Source organism: Pagrus pagrus, assembly GCF_965226575.1.
Source record: "Pagrus pagrus genome assembly, chromosome: 7".
Classification (NCBI taxonomy): domain Eukaryota; kingdom Metazoa; phylum Chordata; class Actinopteri; order Spariformes; family Sparidae; genus Pagrus; species Pagrus pagrus.
Window position 1 is genome coordinate 27,467,674 of NC_140191.1, and position 18,077 is coordinate 27,485,750.

The window sequence follows — 18,077 nt, forward strand, 5'->3', positions numbered from 1 at the left end:
TGTACAGTGCAAATAGCATTCCCTTGTAGTGAGATGGATTTTCAATATGCTTTTGCTGTGCTTTAGTGACACAGTAATAAATAATAGACTTTATTTATATAGCACTTTTCAAAAACACAGTCACAAAGTGCTTAGTAGTGCACAGTAGACGGTGTCTTGTATTGAGGGCTGCCGTTTGTTTGACTGGTTGGTCAGTGAATCACTGACCTGGGCCCTTTTGTGAGTCGTTTTCTCTTACCTTCCTGTAGTGTTTGAACTAATGCATGGCATTCTAATGTGCTTCTGTATAGCGAAGCGATTTCTATTTTTACCATTTGCGTGTCACTCATTTTCACTTGAGGATGAGTTTTCTGCTGACGGATAAGAATGCTATTGCCCTTTAAATTTATGCCAATTGGCATTTGTTCCTGTACTTTCTTCTGAGTTTGAAGAAGCGGTTTGCTAAACTGTATATTCAGGAGGAAGGCATTGGCCATAGAGGTGGGAGGAGTTGACAGTTGATGTATATTTCTTGACAAGACACTAGGCGAATATCCGCATCTCGGCACACGTGTGGCTTAGCATGATCGGAAAACTGCAATCTGTCAAAACTGTCAGGTGTAAACGTGTTGTGACATGATAAATTGGCTGCTACTAGTGATTATTTTCAAGTCAATTAATCTGTTGAATATTTATTAACCGATTAGTTGTTTGATCTATAAAATGTCAGAAAATGGTGTCAGTGTTTCCCAAAGCAAAAGATGCCGTTCTCAAATGTCTTGTTTTGTTCACAAACCAGCGATATTCAGTGTACTGTCATAGAGGGTTAATGAAACCAGAAAATATTCACATATAAAGAGTTGGAAAAGCAATTAATGTATTATCAAAATAGTTGTTGGTTAATTTAATGGTTGACACCTAATCAATTAATCATAGCAGCTCTAATGTTAAAACAACAAGCAGATTGGCTGTATTGGATGTAGAGTATGGAAGTAAATGAAGTAAATGTCTAATTACCTTCATAACTGTTTGGTCTCCAGATTTCCAATAAACTGCAAAATCCAGGCAATTAAATTAGACTGTTTTTAAAAATGATGGGGCTATGTTTAATGTTTAAATAGTCTTTCATTACATTATTCATTGCTAATTCAGACATTGTTAGATTGCACTGGCAGTCTTGAAACAAATGTAGTGAGATGGCAGGAGATGTTTTGGGTGGCAGGGGTTTCAGAAGTAGTTGTCTTATTTATTTTCTGCATGGACAATGTAAGGTTACTGGCAGATGCAGTACTTGGATGGGTATGAATCAATCCGGGTTGGCTTATCAGTACAAAAACAAGACAAAAAAGAAATTGGTGAATTGATAAAAAAAATACTGTTGTAGCAAGAAACATTAAATGATGAGTATAATATTCTGTTATTGCAAACATCTTTGTATGACTCAGTAGTCTTATTCATTTTTGAATTTGGGAATAGTTTTGGATCAATGCAGCACTTGATTTTTAATCAAATCTATTTAAAATATGCTACAATTCTGACTCTCGTCTCTGACTGGCATCTCCTCCATAGCAACAGCTACAGAGGCTCATGGGTACTACGATTTTTGGAGCCATTTGACACACTAAACTGATTCAGACAATTTAAATTGTTATAACTGAAGGCCAGAACAAAATACTTTTTTAGCTGAATTCCTCAGGAGTTCCTACACTGGCATCATCAGATTAGAGTCTCCCCACTCATCAATCAGAGCTGTGACCTGTGCTCTGATGTCCTCTTGGTTGACGGCTTATGACAGATGTTTACATGTTTAGCATCAGCAAAGCAGCAAGCACACAGTCATCTGTCACAACTGATGTTACAAGCAAAACAATCTAAACTTTTATGCCATTGTCATGTTGTCGCTAATTCTTGTCACCACTGGCATCATTAATGTCCGTGTCGGTTGGTTGATGATAATGTGGGGCAGATGCTACGCTCCTAATTTTCCTCTTATTTGTTTGACGATTGTTTTAGAACAAATTGGGTGTCAGTGATATATGCTAAATCTTATTATGCTGTATCAGATACATTGCAAAGATGCACATTATTTAAAGCCATTTGAAATACACCTCAATTGTCTCTGTTACAGATTAATGTGAAATCAGTCGTTCATGTTTTGAAGTTTATCGCTCAGCACAGCAGTTTTGAATTGCGTACATTAACTTGCATTAATTAGGCCTTAAACAGACATGACATGCATTAATATCATCTTTATCTTCTTGTCAGGCTCCGTGAAGTTTCAGAGAAACTCAACAAATACAGCTACAACAGGTAAGTTTGTGTCAACATGTTATTTGCTGCTTAGCTTAATTGAATCAGTTGCTGTAAACAGGATATTGTTTATTAACCTGTATACTGTCTCATTTGTCTTTTGCCTTTTTTCCCTTTCCAATACAGTCATCCACACCTTAGTCTGCTGGAGCAGGCCACCTTAAAACAATGTGTTGTCGGTCCAAACCATGCTGGATTTCTCCTTGAGGTAATTCAACTAGACTTTACACCAATAGCATTAATCAAGGATCTAGAGTTAATGTTTATTATTTACTGCCCACCAAAAACAGTTCAGTATAATAGGAAGATTTCATTTAAACTGGGTTGCCGTGATCAGATGATCTGTGATTCTGCTTCTGATTTACTTTTTGGTTGTATAGCAATTGTGGACATAGACTGGATTTAATAGATTGGAGATGTTGTTTATATACAGGACACCACCCCAATTAGGATAATCCAGTTTGAACAGGGCTTTAGACACACTGCAGAGGCATGTAGTAATTGACTTCAGTTTGTTTATTTGAGGCCTGACAGAAACATCAGCAAACTGGTCATGCGAGTGGAAGTGTGCTCAGGATGTATGTGGAGTTAACTATTGTTGCTTTTCTTTGTACTGCAATAGTGAATTAACAAACATCAGATGAGGTAGTGTGTTAATTTTATTGCTAATCTGATGGTACAGGCTTTGATGTGGTTATAATAACATGACCTCTGAGATAAAAGAGCTGCAGTAATTTGCATATAGACTCAGTGTTTGGCTTTATGATGTGGTTTCAGTTTTCTATTTCTAATTTGATCAATTGCACTCAACAGTACATTTCAATTGTCTTTCTTTATGAGTTTTCATTTGTCAAATGTGTGACACTAAAACCATGAATGCATCTCTTCTAGGATGGGCGCGTGTGTCGAATCAGCTTTGCTGTCCAGCCTGATCGCCTGGAGCTCAGCAAACCGGATGGCAGCGATGGGTGAGAGTCTTGTTTATGATGGGATCTGTCCCGGAAACTGTTTTAGCTTTGGCACTGAGTTGGAAAACAGATTGCTTGTGGAGATGTCTAGTACAAGATGCACTGAGCATGCTCAGGCTTACTGATGGTTGTTGCTGTGATTTCAATTTGGCACTTGTGCCCTTTTTGGCTGAGTATGACACATTTGGACGTGATTTCACGTGATACTCTGGCTCTTTGCTATAAAGGTTTGCTTCTATAAGGAGTGAAACAAATCTTCATACATGACAGGTCTATTCCCAGGAAATCCTTAAACAGGCAGCTGTTGGACTGGGCGTTGCTTTGTTGTTGTTATCTATTCAATGATGAGCTGCTTTTTAGAGTTTTCTTGAGTTTTCCTACAAAGTTGCATGTATTTCAGGGACATATTTGCCAGTATATGAATACTGCTCGCTTTTATTCTAAGCTTGACACCAAACAACTATCTACAAGATGAGTTTTGTAACTTTCTGACAGCCACCTGCCTTTATTGTTGTGCAAGTGTGTGCTACTTAATGAAAACACTTTTTTTATTAGCTGCTCTGTTGTGTGTTGGCTATGAGCATGTATTTTTGGTGAATGTCTCATTGAAAGTTAGCAATATCCTGCCAGTAGAATAACATCCAACAGTGAACTCAGAGTTTTCAAGGCCCCTCTAGCTGCTAAATATGCATGTGAATGAGGCTATAAAAGGCAGAGGAGGTCCCTGCTCCAAACTTTTCTGCAGAACACATGTTTTGTTTCCTGCTGCAGACATGCAAAAGAAGATGAGATGGTTTCAAATTTTAATAGGTTTTCAGTTAGCACCATTGTGGGCTGCTGGGATGCCTACAAAAGAGAGTATGGCAGGCTGTGTCTTTGGCAAGTTTGTCAGCTTATTGAACATGGCCTAATATTTCATATCATAACAGAAGTCAGATGGTTTGTGTCAGTTTGTTGACTGTCTGTATGAACATGCTGTTTCTCTGTATTGAATCTATGTTTGTGTAATGCATTGCCCTTTTTTACAATATGGTACTTAATGTGATTGTATTATTTTGTTGGAAAGTATCTAAATTCAGTCTAACTGTAGTCTCTGTTATATGAAACATTGGCAAAATTGTCACAAGATCCCCTGCCACAGTAAAACAGCATTTATATAACTGTCTGCTTAGGACACATCAATTAAGAAAATTGCAGTGAACTACTTTTGGTCAAGCTTAGAAGTCGATCCATTATAAGAAATCTTGAAATAGGAGAAAGCAGTCGCAGCCCCAAAACCCCAAGAACTTTTAAAAAAAGGAAAGTCTTGAAAGAGGAACGAGTTGCAGCCAATTCTGATTCCCAAGGGTGTTGCCATGCTAGTCTCCAAAATACCCCCTCCCATTTCACATTATAATAAAAGAAAATGAATCCTGAACCAAGGGGTACCATTTCAGAAATACCTGGGGTACATTTAGTTTCTGTAAACCCAGGTAATAAAAAAAAGTCTTTTGGTCCTGTGTAGGACTTCTGTAGGTTTGTAACTGATCTCCCATCTTTTGTTTCCAGTTCAAAGTTGAGCAGTGGTTCAGGGACAGGAAGGAGCTCCAGGCCAGGCAGGACTAGTGATCCGCCCTGGTTCCTGTCTGGCTCTGACACACTTGGCAGACTGGCAGGCAACACCCTTGGGTAAGTTCTGGCAGGGTTGACAGAGATAAAATGGTCCTTTTAAAGCTCCGTGCTCAGAGCAGAGCACTGATGCTGCAGCGGGTTAGGGGTGTATTCCCCACAGGGTTCTTCATTCTGAGACAGAACTTCAGGGTGCTGTTAAGTGTAATGGATAAATGTGTCCACCAAACAATATATATCAAAAAGCAAGGCCATATTCATAGTTTCCGCTAGATTTCCAGTATGCATTTGTTTTCTGAGTGCTTCAGTTCTCTCTTCAGAATATAGTTGTTGTGTGTCCTAATATTCAATTTCTAGAATAAGCCTCTAAACTTGCACCCTTACACTTTAATAATGAAGTGAAACCAAATTATACTGTCAATTTCCAAAATGTGTTAAATTCGTTATACTATATTGAAGCCTTTTCTATTTCAATATCTGATTAAATTAGGAAAAAATGCCACCACTTAATTTCTTCCCTTCTCATGCAAGCTGCCTCGTCTCCGCTGTCATTAGGGCCAAATCCTTTCTTACCCAGATGTGTGCGTGCTTTGAACCTGCTCTGTTAGTCAGATGGTGTTTTTGGCACTTGTATCTGACCATGGCCTTGCATTGTATGTAACAGGAGTCGCTGGAGCTCTGGCGTTAACGGAGGCAGTGGAGGAGGTGGGAGTGGAGGAGGAGCAGGGGGAGGTGGAGCAGGAGGTGGCAGCAGTGGAGGAGGTGGAAGTGGAGGTGGAGGCGGTGGTGGAGGCACGTCTGGCAGGTCGTCAACAGCAGCTCGTGATTCCCGTCGACAGACCAGGGTGATCCGTACAGGAAGGGACCGTGGCTCAGGACTTCTAGGAAGCCAGCCTCAGCCTGTCATACCAGCTTCTGTCATCCCTGAAGAGCTCATTACTCAGGTACTTCTTTTCCTTGTTAAACCATCTTTGTGGCATTTTCCTTAAACCTTTTCCTTACTGAGACAAATATACAATTGTTAATTCATTTACAGTGCAAAAACAGTGCATTTACTTGCTAATCTGCAGTCACAAGTGAGTATCAATAACATCTGTTTTCTGCTTTGTTGTCCTTGTGCTTTTCCCCAGGCCCAAGTAGTCCTTCAGGGGAAGTCCAGGAGTGTGATAATTAGGGAACTCCAGAGGACCAACCTGGATGTCAACCTCGCCGTCAACAACCTGCTGAGCCGGGACGATGAAGATGGAGATGATGGAGACGACACAGCCAGCGAGTCCTACCTCCCAGGAGGTTTGTCAGGAAAAGAAAAACAGATGGGACAATGGCTTCGATAGATTGACGTTGTTGTGTGTTTTTTCAACAAAAGCAGTTTTCTGTTACCTACATCACTATTTAATGTAAAGTTCAGACTTGGCAGCAGTTCTGCACATTATAATGCATGTGGACTTACATCAATGATTTAATTATGATCCCTGTAAGGGTCTTAACAGTATTTAGCAAATATATTTTTCATTTGTCTTCATTTGATCCTTTGTGTCATTATCTCTTGCAGAGGACCTGATGTCCCTGTTGGATGCAGACATTCACTCAGCTCATCCCAGCGTGATTATTGATGCTGATGCCATGTTCTCTGAGGACATCAGCTATTTTGGCTACCCCTCTTTTAGACGTTCATCGCTGTCACGCCTTGGATCCTCCAGAGGTAACTTAACAACTCATCTCTGACTAGTACAGGGGAGGTAGGGTGCTGGACAGGCTTTGGTGACAACACTGGTGATGGCTTTTGTCTGTGGGGACGGAGCTTTAATAGCTTAATAAAGATACAACAACACAGTAGACAAGTTGGAAAGCATCGCCATTTTGATGTGAGATGGACTATAAAAAAGTTATATAACAAGCAAAGCTGTATGTTGACAGATGTCAACTGTAGGGATAATGTAAAAAGCAAGACATTGTTATTAGAGGAGAAAGTATTTCCCTCTTTGCTAAATGTATTAGCTGTACTAAGCTGATGTTTAGTTTTTAAACAAATTAAACTTAAAATTAAATTGAGTTTTTTGTTGTTTTTTTCCCTGTGGAAAATGTTCTCCTCAGTCTGTTTAGCTGGATTTGTAATCTGGGTGTTTGGTGTTCCAGGCTATAAATGTTTGGTGTTGTATGCTGCATGGCTGTAGTACATACTGTGAGCTCTCTGAGAAAGGCCCGCTAGGCCCACCTGTCTTAACAGGGACCCTTTAAGGCAGTCTATTCTAAAAACCTACCTAGCCCACTCTTAGCCCATATGCATGCTTTCTTTCTGTCTATCCACTTCCTCTTCTAGCTTGCATTTTAACATATGAGCGCGCAAACTGACTCACCCACCAGTTTAATTTTGACTCCCACTCAATCTTCAGTACTGCCATTTTGATTTGCATTATAGTGATTCTAAAAAATCTATCTTTCTCTCTCTATTCTTAAAACTATGTTGACGGGTCTTTCCCAGAGAGTGGCTTACTTCTATCCAACTGGTGTGACCTTATTGCATACCAGTTCTCCTTCTTCCCTTAGAGCGCGACTCAGAGCTGTTGCGTGAGCGTGAGTCTGTATTGAGGTTACGTGAGCGCCGGTGGCTGGATGGGGCCTCGTTCGACACAGAGCGAGGCTCCACCAGCCGTGAGGGCGAGCCCAGCTTGGACAAGAAGAGCATCCCGGTCCAGAGCCCTGTCTCCTTGGGAGAGGAGCTCCAGTGGTGGCCTGACAAGGTAGGAGGAGCACAATCAGAGCTGTTGTTGAATGCCTCCGATTTTGAAACACAAAATTATAAACCTGTGCTATGACATTGCAAGCAGAGCATTTATTTATTTTAATTCCTTTGATTATCTTGAGATGTCTCTACAGCTGGATTGGGGTCCACTAAAAGAAAATTCAATTCATTGGAAATTGAGACATTAAATTTCATGTTACCTGAAATTCACTGAGATTTCTAATTTTCTTTCCAGGATGGTGTGAAGTTTGTGAGCATCGGAGCCATGTTCTCAGAGCTGGTGGCAGTCAGCTCCAAGGGAGAGCTTTATCAGTGGAAGTGGAGTGAACCTGAACCCTATAGGAATGCACAGGTGTGATCTTTGTGAATGGAATTACCCCCCAAAAAACTGTACTATAATATGTATTTTTGCTGAAATAAGATATGCATCTGTCAATTATTGTGGCATGCTTAATTTCTAGAAAGCACTGGTCGTTTAGTACAAATTGGAGTACTAGTATCACTAACGTTTGATCTGTCCTATCAGAATCCTTCCATTCATCACCCACGTGTGTCCTTCCTGGGCCTGGCCAATGAGAAGATCACCTTATTGTCTGCCAATAGCATCAGAGCCACTGTAGCTACAGAGACCAACAAGGTAGATTATGATCCCTTCTGACCTAAGAATGTGTGTTCTGTTTGGTCATGTTAACAATATTTGACCACACAATAAGTTGTATAACCATAAGATTGTGACTGAGTATTTTTTCTATATTGTTATTAATCAGTCACCCTAACATTACACATATTTATTTGATAACTTGTTTAATAACTCATCTCTTGTTTCTCTGTGTGTGGTATAGGTGGCCACCTGGGTGGACGACACACTGAGCACAGTAGCCTCTAAGCTGGAGCACAGTGCTCAGGCTTTCCCCGAGCTGCAGGGGGAACGTATGGTGTCACTGCACTGTTGTGCTCTCTACACATGTGCACAGCTTGAGAATAGCCTCTACTGGTGGTAAGAAGAAATAGTGTTTTCCCATGAAACTATATTGAGTAGAAAATATAATTATTTGTTTTTAACAATGATATTGTCTCTGTCAGTGTCACCATAACCCTATGGAGTGTGTCAAAGTCATGCACAAAACAGTAGTTTGTTACACATTCTATTTCACTGTGTTGTTGGTTGGGAAAGATTCTGTTATTAGGTGTATTATTTTTGTCCACATTTATAGAGAGTTTAGGTAGCATTCAAACATGGGAAAAGTGGGGGGTTAAGACTTATCACAGCACAGGCTATTCTCTCTCTTCTTATAGTTCAGGTGTGATTGTTAAATTTTGCCTGGCCAGAAAACACATTTGCTGTAGTAATGTCTTTTCCTGCAGTTTCAGCCAAAATACTAAATGAATCCTCTCTAAGACCTGACATTTAGCAAGGCTTACAATGGGATGTCTTTGTCAATTCAAAAACGAGAACGGTATATGTTACGGAAAGGTATAAATGTCAGGGAAGTTTTGATGCTTCATTGTTTGCATTTCTGCAGGGGTGTTGTGCCTTTTAGTCAACGGAAGAAGATGCTTGAAAAGGCCAGAGCCAAGAACAAAAAGCCAAAGTCCAGCGCTGGCATCTCCTCGATACCCAACATCACCGTGGGAACACAGGTCAGAAATAACTTTGAATTTTCATCGTTTGACTTTTGTCTGCTTGACATTGTAATCTCGTATGAGATTGACTCAGCTGCTCTTCTGTTTTGAGTTTGAATCCTGGTGTCAGCTCAATATAAGCCTCAAAGTTGGTGTAAATAAATAAATTAATGTACTGATTCCTTCTGTAGGTGTGCTTGAGGAATAACCCCCTCTACCATGCCGGTGCAGTGGCCTTTTCTGTCAGTGCTGGGATTCCCAAAGTGGGTGTCCTGTTGGAGTCTGTCTGGAATATGAACGACAGTTGCAGGTTCCAGCTACGCTCACCAGAGAGCCTCAAGAACATGGAGAAGACCACCAAGACCCAGGAAATCAAGTGAGTTTCATTCATTTTCAACTTTTGGATCAGAATAGTCTTCCATGATTTTATGTCAAGGTAAGGCAAGGCAAGTTTATTTATATAGCACAATTCAGACACAAGGCAACTCAAAGTGCTTAACAGGTGCATAACAATTACATTAAAAGCATCTAAAATACATTAAAACATAACATTAAAACAAGTTAACAAATCTCTCCTACGCCAGCTTCCTGGTTTTTGCTGGATTTACCTCCCATTGTTCTACTTGTCACTCGTCCCATGTCAGTACAATTAGAAGACATAGACTTGTGTCTCTCTGGTACCATAGTGTAGCTTTGTTACATATCATAAATCCAGAAGTCAAATTCATTCAAATCATCACTCTCTATTGCTCTTACCCCACAGGACGGAAAGCAAGCCGGAGCTGGTGAAGACTGAGATGGGTCCTCCTCCATCCCCGGCATCTACCTGCAGTGATACCTCTTCCATTGCTAGCAGTGCCTCACTGCCCTACAGTATGTCTGCTTCTCTATTGCTATTTCTCTCTCTTAACCCCAAGCTCTCTCAATAGCACTCAAGTCTTGACTTCCCTCTCTATCTCCCAGGCACAGAACCAATTTCTGCCTCACTCTGTGCTCTCATTAGTCCTTTGACTTTGAAACAGATGGTGCGCAGGCTTTTATCAGCACGTTTTTTTCCCCTGCCTGTTTGCCTGTGAGGCAAGTATGGCCAGCTCACAGTATATACTGTGGCACATTTGGTTGCCTTTTTACCTCCTTACCATATGAACCATACGGCAAGCTGTGTTGATAATTACTTTTCCTGAATCCACACTGAAGTTTTCATCACCTGGTCAGCAGTATGTTTTAACTTTCTCAAGTAGGAGTTTCGAACCATTTACAATTCTTGCTTGTAAATAATTATAGAAAGTCTTATTTGTATATTCTTTGATCAAAGGCCTAAAAGTTAGTATGCCTAACTACTTGCAGAGCGAAGGCGTTCTACTCCGGCTCCCAAAGAGGAAGAGAAGGTGAATGAGGAACAGTGGCCCCTCAGGGAGGTGGTGTTTGTGGAGGATGTTAAAAATGTCCCTGTGGGAAAGGTGGGTGCATCTGAAATATTTTATCAAAGTTTGCAAGTGTAGTTCATATCTTGGAATAAAGAGTAATGTGAATGTTTAAATTTCTGGCTACTCTGAGATCGTGCTATCAATCATGTGCCCATGGTCTGTCTCTGTGTCTCTATGTTATGATGTCTGGGTTTTTGTAACTCAACATTACCTTCATATTTTGTCCCAGGTGCTTAAAGTGGATGGTGCGTATGTTGCTGTGAAATTTCCAGGGACATCAAGCAGCATGAGCAACCAGAGCACCGCTGCTCCCACTGATTCAGACCCATCATCACTGTTACAGGACTGTAGGCTCCTCAGAATAGATGAGTTGCAGGTATGGACATAGATTGATATATTGTTTGTCTTCGTGTCAGTATTTAAAGTTCAGAGTTGACGTATGTGTGCAGGTGAGAGCATCACATTGATGAACTTTTTGTCTCCTTCAATGTGTTCTGACAGGTGGTCAAAACTGGTGGGACTCCTAAAGTTCCTGATTGTTTTCAGCGCACACCTAAAAAGCTCTGTATCCCAGAAAAGGCAGAGATTCTTGCAGTAAATGTTGACTCCAAAGGTGGGTCTTTGTTAATAAAAGCGTATACTTACTATGCTTTTTGCAATATATTTTTTGGTGTTTGTAGTTATTTGTACATTTGTATTTCCAACCCTAAAATCTGTCTCTCTCTCTCTCTGTTCCAGGAGTCCACGCAGTTCTGAAAACTGGTAACTGGGTAAGGTACTGTATCTTTGACCTGGCCACAGGCAAAGCTGAACAGGAGAATAACTTCCCCACTAGCAACCTGGCCTTCCTGGGGCAGAGTGAGCGCAATGTTGCCATCTTCACTGCAGGACAGGTGAGATAATCTCCCAAATAGATGACATGTGTTTGGAGTTTTACACCTGACATTTTGTATAGAGCCTTTCTACGTACAAATCTTAAATGTTGAAATTGTTTTTCCTTCAGGAATCTCCCATCATCCTCCGAGATGGAAATGGCACAATCTACCCCATGGCCAAAGACTGCATGGGTGGAATACGAGATCCGGATTGGTTGGACCTGCCACCCATTAACAGCCTGGGGATGGGGGTGCACTCTCTGGCCAACCTCCCATCTAACTCCACAATTAAAAAGAAAGCTGCTATTATTATTATGGCTGTCGAGGTAATTAATTTTGTCAAACAGACTGAAAAATTAATAAGTAAATGTTTTTAGTTGGAGTATATGCCCTTAAAACACATAGTTCTCAGTTATCACCTTTAGTGCGACGGTTTCTATTTGTTTTTACCCATAAATATCCCTGAAAGGCCCAAAGACAACGCCATTTAAGCAGCAGTGAATTATCAGATTATTAGAACCAGTACTAACTCACCCTCCATGTGTCTTTCAGAAACAGACGCTGATGCAGCATGTCCTGCGTTGTGACTATGAGGCATGTCGGCAGTACTTGGTGAACCTTGAGCAGGCTTTCCTCTTGGATCAGGGCAGTCAGGCCCTTGGAGCACTTCTCGATCATCGCTGTGATGGAAATCGCAACATCCTCCATGCCGCTGTCTCTGTCTGCTTCCCTGTCAGTAACAAGGAGACCAAAGAGGAAGAAGGTAAGCTGGTGTTTCAGACGATCGAACAGGATGTCCCTGAGAGCTAGATCTAACACCGACATAATAAGAAATTGTTTCAATACTTAAATGAGATTGAAAAGCAGTTAATCTTGATTGCTGGTTACATTTTCTTCCCAATGTCCCATGAAAAAAATGGAAAAGAAAATCACCTTTTCTCTCAACACAACTGTGGTTTATAGTCTGCTCACCTGTATCAATTTAAGTGCCTGTCTCCCTAAGAGACTCTTCTCCATGCTAAGTGACTGTGTTCTTTCGTTTCAGAAGCTGAAAGGTCTGAGAGAAACACATTTGCAGAACGTCTGTCTGCTGTGGAGGCAATTGCCAATGCCATCTCTGTGGTTTCAAGCAACAGTTCTGGGAACAGGACTGGCTCCTCCAGTAGCAGAGGGTAAATAACTAGTTATACTGTTTTGGCACTACTCACAATATATAAGGAGAAATAGTCGGAACAGAAAGTGTCATTTGGAGTACAAGGCTCTTTATAGGAAAGGAATCATTTTCCATCCTATTTCGGTGACCAGCTTCTCTAGCTATATAATAACGTAAGCAACACTGTTTTTTTAACAACATTATTATTTATTCATTTATTTTTGTCCTCACTAGCCTTCGCCTGAGGGAGATGATGCGGAGATCTCTAAGAGCAGCAGGCCTCGGCCGTCATGAGTCTGGCCCTTCATCCAGTGACCACCAGGACCCTGTGTCACCACCCATTGCTCCACCAAGTTGGGTCCCTGACCCCCCACCAATGGACCCTGGTCAGTGCGTCTTTATAAGAATATATAATTCTTTCTCAACTTTTGCCAATATTAAGTCCACTGCCCTCCAGCAAAACACACTGTCTTCCCAGTATGTGTAAGCTTGCATACAAGTACCGTAATTTCCGGACTATTGAGCGCACCTGAATATAAGCCGCACCAACTAAATTTAAAAAGAAAAACAAAATTGTACATATATAGGCCGCACTTGTCTATAAGCCGCAGGTGTCCACGTTGTAACATGAGATATTTACACAGAAAGATGGTACACAAAGATTTTTTAAATGTTTAATTAAATAAATGCTTTTTTCCGAACAGTGCCTGTGACACGACAGTAACACGGCAGTAAAACGGCAGTAACACGGCTGGTTAAAAAAACAGTCTACCAGAAAAGTCATTGATCGCTATCTTCATCTTCCTCCTGCGCACTAAAACCACTGAAGTCGTCTTCTTCAGTGTCGGAGTTGAACAGCCTCAGAATGATTTCGTCACACACTTTCTCAGTCTCTCTTTCGTTGTCGCTAGCGTCTAGCGTCTTCCTTGGCGCATTATCTCTTCCACCTGTCTGTCTCGCTCTTGCGCTTCCTGCTAGAGCGCCTCCTGGAGGCCATTAGCTAGTAAAAATCTATAGATTAGCCGCACCATTGTATAGGCCGCAGGGGTCAAAGTGTGTGAAAAAAGTAGCGGCTTATAGCCCAGAAATTACGGTAATCATAGTAGTGGTCACCTTGTATCCTTGTCTTAATTTGACATTTGACTTGTAAGCATCAATCCAGAGAGATTGCAATCAAAGCATAAACCACCGTGTTGTGTTCTGCCATCCATAAACCTTAAAACTGGAGTTCTCAATTTTTCTTCATCTTCTCATTAGAACCTCAGCTCACCCACACCAATGCAGCCTCTTGAGTTGTTTGGCCATAGCTGCCAGTCTGAAGCCTGTCTGAAGCCGTGTCTTTGTGATCATGAATGTAATTGTTCTTCTTTTCCTCAGTGAATGAATCTAAGGCTTTGTGGTATATTAAACTGTATTTTTCTTATATCAACAGATGGTGACATAGACTTCATTCTAGCACCAGCTGTGGGTTCACTCACCACTGCCTCCACTGGGACCAGCCAGGGACCAAGCACCTCTACCATACCAGGTACATGCTACCTTAATCATGAAGGAATGAGACTTCAGCCATTCAGACTTTAGCTGTGTCCCAAATCCATACAACTAACTTAATATATTATGCACTACATGCCATCATTGTCATAGTTTGTTTTAGTAGTTAATTTACAAAACTCTACATACTTTACCATTTTATACTAACAGGAAATTAGACAATATGTGTGATGTTGGCTGTCACTAAAACTGCGACTTTGATATGTCAGTGCTAATTCAAGGCAAGGCAAGTTTATTTATATAGCACCTTATCATACACAGATTTACAGAGATTTCTGGTGACGACAGGACATTTCTATTGTTGTTTGGACATGTTAAACGTGCATTGGTCTAGTAACACAGTTTAAATTATGACTGACCACTCATGAAAGGGTATTTATTACATGTATTCTAAGATAATGATACTGTAGAAAGGCAGAAAAAAGGCTGCAAGTTATTTCTCTTAAGGAGTAATCATCCTAAATGAGTTTATAATGTGGTAAATATGACTTTCTGCTACAATATACATAATGTCTGTGGGACCACTGTAAATGAGTCCATCAGCTGTACACTGTATGTGTGTATGTGTCCTCTATATCCGTCATCTAATGGACTGTCCTTTCCATATGAGCAGGGCCATCCACTGAGTCATCTGTGGTCGAATCTAAAGACAGGAAGGCCAACGCCCACCTCATCCTAAAGCTGATGTGTGACAGTGTTGTTCTGAGGCCACACCTACGGGAGCTGCTCTCTGCCAAGTATGATTCTTAATTTCTTAATGAAAAATGTTACTGTGCCCAAATTGAGTGCCTTTTCTTGTCCATTTACATTGTCTTTATCTATCAGCTGCTCTTTGCCTATCTGCCCCTCTAAAGAGCTCATGTATATTTGCTAGGGATGCCCGTGGAATGACCCCATTCATGCTGGCAGTCAGTGGGCGAGCCTACCCGGCAGCTATCACTGTGCTGGAGGCTGCTCAGAAAATGGCAAAGGGTAAGTTAATAAGCCATCGTTCTGCTTTATGTTGTAAACTGATTTGTCATTTGCAGGTTACAGATCTGGACTTAAAATCTTTACCGCCCAATATTATGTACACACTCTGTAGATGAGAATAGGGAGGGAGAAAGAAAGGAAGTTTGCGTGACCAATCATCCACCACCACTGTGAATATATTCAGAGAAAACGGCATACTTTTTGTGAATCTGATGTAATTTTAAGTGGTTAGGTAACAGCTGGAACATTGGAGGTTGTCCATGAGTTATGTGAATGCTGACCTATTTTCCTGCCCTGCTTTCAACAGCTAGCTACACATTGTGACTGGCATTTCTCAGTATCCATATTTTCCTTTTGTTCCTCAAATACAGTGGGTGACCCAGGCATTGCCGAGAAGGAGGATGCAGATTCTGTGTTCATGGAAATGATTTGCCCCTCGGGGACCAACCCAGACGATTCGCCCCTCTATGTCCTCTGCTGCAACGACACCTGCAGTTTCACTTGGACTGGAGCTGAGCACATTAACCAGGTCAGCCTGACAGATGGAAGTACACTGAAATTTAGAAAGCACTGATCGCCACTTTCAAGCAACATCCTTCTGTGTCTAAGGATGGGAATTTTTTAAAATAATTGTAATGTTTACAGACGATTCTGCAACTGATAACCCAATAAGTCAAACAGATAGATGGATAGAAAGATCTTGTATTTTTGGTACTAATTTAATTAGTGATGCTTTCCAAAGCAGCAGATTAAAATATTACCAGCAGGCGCCAAAATAGTGAGCACCTACATATTACACATGCCAGACTAACTTCTGTAGCTTCACATAATGCTCCTTTTTGGCTGCACAAGTGGAATCTGACTCATTTTGTAGACCGTGTTTGTTAAGCTCATAATGTTGAGTTGAAAGTTGGCACACTGACACTTTTGATCACAATGACTTTGTATTTAGGATATCTTTGAGTGTCGTACCTGTGGTCTGCTCGAGTCCCTCTGCTGCTGCACTGAATGCGCAAGGGTGTGTCACAAAGGACATGACTGCAAGTGAGTACAAATTTTGAGAGTGGCCTTTTTTATCTTTGTAAAGGTTTCCGTCTTCTTTAGATCACTTTTCATACTCTTATTTCTCACTATATCGTATGTATGATCCTAAATGTGCTTCTGTTCTTTCCCAGGCTGAAGAGGACCTCCCCCACAGCATACTGTGACTGTTGGGAGAAATGCAAGTGTAAAACGCTGATCGCAGGCCAGAAGGCTGCTCGCCTGGATCTGCTGTACAGGTTACTCACAACCACTAACCTGGTTACAACACCAAACAGCAGGTAAGACCCCTGTGTTCTCTGTACTGGCCTTTACCATCTCCCCTTAACATAAAGAAATGTATTTTCCGTTTTGCTTCATGATTGGCATTTAATGGGCAATTGAGGCATAGTCAGCTTAGCTGTGTTATTTTGGCAGAATACTTTACACAGAAAATACTTAATATTGTGTAATTGAAGAAAAAGTGATATTTCTAACTGATATTTGTTTCCATCTGCAGGGGAGAGCATATATTACTGTTCCTGGTGCAGACTGTTGCAAGGCAGAGTGTTGAGCACTGTCAGTACAGACCACCACGTATCAGAGAAGACAGGAACCGCAAGGCTGCTAATGCAGAAGGTAGGTTTAGAATCATCTTGCACATTACCCACCTGCAACCATCAGTGGAGACCAACAATTTCCACATTTTGTGAACATTCTTCTTCTTTAAGTACTAACTGCAGTGTAGGCTGCACCTTTTCTTAAACATTCCTTCAAGGCATTTCTTTCCTTTTTCCTCCCTCAGACTCTGATATGCCAGACCACGACCTAGAACCTCCCCGCTTTGCTCAGCTGGCTCTGGAGAGGGTCCTGCAGGACTGGAATGCCCTCAAGTCTATGATCATGTTTGGTTCTCAAGAGAATAAAGACCCGTGAGTATCACAGCAAAACAGCAGTCCCAGCATAACAGTTTGCAGTCTTTCAAGCTTTTAATACGAACCACTTAGTTTGTTGTGCTCAAAGAACTGAAAAATGACAAAATACTGAATATTCTTGTCTTTCCAAAAATAATATCCACCACTCCAATGTGCATGATTGTTTTTTGAGTTAAAACTGACCTGATTGAATAGTTTGGTATCATCCAAATATTACTGCGATGTAGTTACAGCCTCATAACGTTACAGTTAGAAGTATTATCCAATCACGTCCACACAGTGCAGTTTACAGATTGGTGTTCTGTAATTTTGTTTTGTATTGTAAGTTCTGTTTTTTTGTGTGTGTCCTAGACTTAGTGCCAGCAGCAGAATTGCCCACCTCCTGCCTGAAGAGCAGGTCTACTTGAATCAGCAGAGTGGCACCATTCGCCTTGACTGTTTCACCCACTGCCTCATTGTCAAGTGTGCTCCTGACATCACTGTAAGTCTAATTAGTTGTCTTCTTCTCTGATGGCATGCATGAGGAACAAGGTGATTGTTTTTGGCTTCTGCTTCTCTTTTTAATACAAGCCAAATCTGATTCTGTGTTAAATGTAATCTCAATGTCACACAAAACACATGATACCACCTACATATCCGTTTTATTTGCTTTTGAGCCACTCTTGCAGTTGGAAGTATTTTGGTCATCAGAGGTTTTTTTTTTTTGTTCTCCTGTTTTAGTTCATAGACACCTTACTGGGTACTCTAGTAAAGGAGCTGCAGAACAAATACACTCCTGGCCGGAGAGAGGAGGCGGTCAATGTCACCAGGAGGTTCCTACGCTCTGTAGCGCGGGTGTTCGTCATCCTCAGCGTGGAGATGGCCTCATCCAAGAAGAAAAAGTAAGAACACACAGCGTTGATATTTGCAAAGA

The 18,077-nt window shown here is 41.1% G+C and overlaps 1 protein-coding gene across 12 annotated transcripts in view; it reads left to right on the plus strand.

Moving 5' to 3' along the window:
• The window catches only part of ubr5 (ubiquitin protein ligase E3 component n-recognin 5), a 31,868-nt gene that overhangs the window by 1,841 nt on the left and 11,950 nt on the right, over positions 1 to 18,077 (plus strand). For 11 of the 12 annotated variants that reach the window (XM_084357978.1, XM_084357982.1, XM_084357984.1 and 8 more), the window contains exons 2-33: positions 2,245 to 2,289; positions 2,416 to 2,497; positions 3,181 to 3,257; positions 4,806 to 4,925; positions 5,530 to 5,809; positions 5,996 to 6,155; positions 6,418 to 6,567; positions 7,395 to 7,606; positions 7,844 to 7,960; positions 8,135 to 8,245; positions 8,451 to 8,605; positions 9,132 to 9,249; positions 9,423 to 9,607; positions 9,995 to 10,104; positions 10,579 to 10,691; positions 10,888 to 11,034; positions 11,160 to 11,271; positions 11,397 to 11,551; positions 11,662 to 11,859; positions 12,086 to 12,296; positions 12,579 to 12,705; positions 12,921 to 13,072; positions 14,119 to 14,214; positions 14,851 to 14,974; positions 15,112 to 15,209; positions 15,581 to 15,738; positions 16,162 to 16,253; positions 16,385 to 16,531; positions 16,750 to 16,868; positions 17,035 to 17,161; positions 17,516 to 17,645; positions 17,885 to 18,045. In XM_084357978.1, coding sequence (XP_084214104.1) covers positions 2,245 to 2,289; positions 2,416 to 2,497; positions 3,181 to 3,257; positions 4,806 to 4,925; positions 5,530 to 5,809; positions 5,996 to 6,155; positions 6,418 to 6,567; positions 7,395 to 7,606; positions 7,844 to 7,960; positions 8,135 to 8,245; positions 8,451 to 8,605; positions 9,132 to 9,249; positions 9,423 to 9,607; positions 9,995 to 10,104; positions 10,579 to 10,691; positions 10,888 to 11,034; positions 11,160 to 11,271; positions 11,397 to 11,551; positions 11,662 to 11,859; positions 12,086 to 12,296; positions 12,579 to 12,705; positions 12,921 to 13,072; positions 14,119 to 14,214; positions 14,851 to 14,974; positions 15,112 to 15,209; positions 15,581 to 15,738; positions 16,162 to 16,253; positions 16,385 to 16,531; positions 16,750 to 16,868; positions 17,035 to 17,161; positions 17,516 to 17,645; positions 17,885 to 18,045 — 4,389 coding nt within the window. The remainder of the gene's footprint in view (positions 1 to 2,244; positions 2,290 to 2,415; positions 2,498 to 3,180; positions 3,258 to 4,805; positions 4,926 to 5,529; positions 5,810 to 5,995; positions 6,156 to 6,417; positions 6,568 to 7,394; positions 7,607 to 7,843; positions 7,961 to 8,134; positions 8,246 to 8,450; positions 8,606 to 9,131; positions 9,250 to 9,422; positions 9,608 to 9,994; positions 10,105 to 10,578; positions 10,692 to 10,887; positions 11,035 to 11,159; positions 11,272 to 11,396; positions 11,552 to 11,661; positions 11,860 to 12,085; positions 12,297 to 12,578; positions 12,706 to 12,920; positions 13,073 to 14,118; positions 14,215 to 14,850; positions 14,975 to 15,111; positions 15,210 to 15,580; positions 15,739 to 16,161; positions 16,254 to 16,384; positions 16,532 to 16,749; positions 16,869 to 17,034; positions 17,162 to 17,515; positions 17,646 to 17,884; positions 18,046 to 18,077) is intronic. The other variant, XM_084357983.1, reaches the window with a different exon arrangement.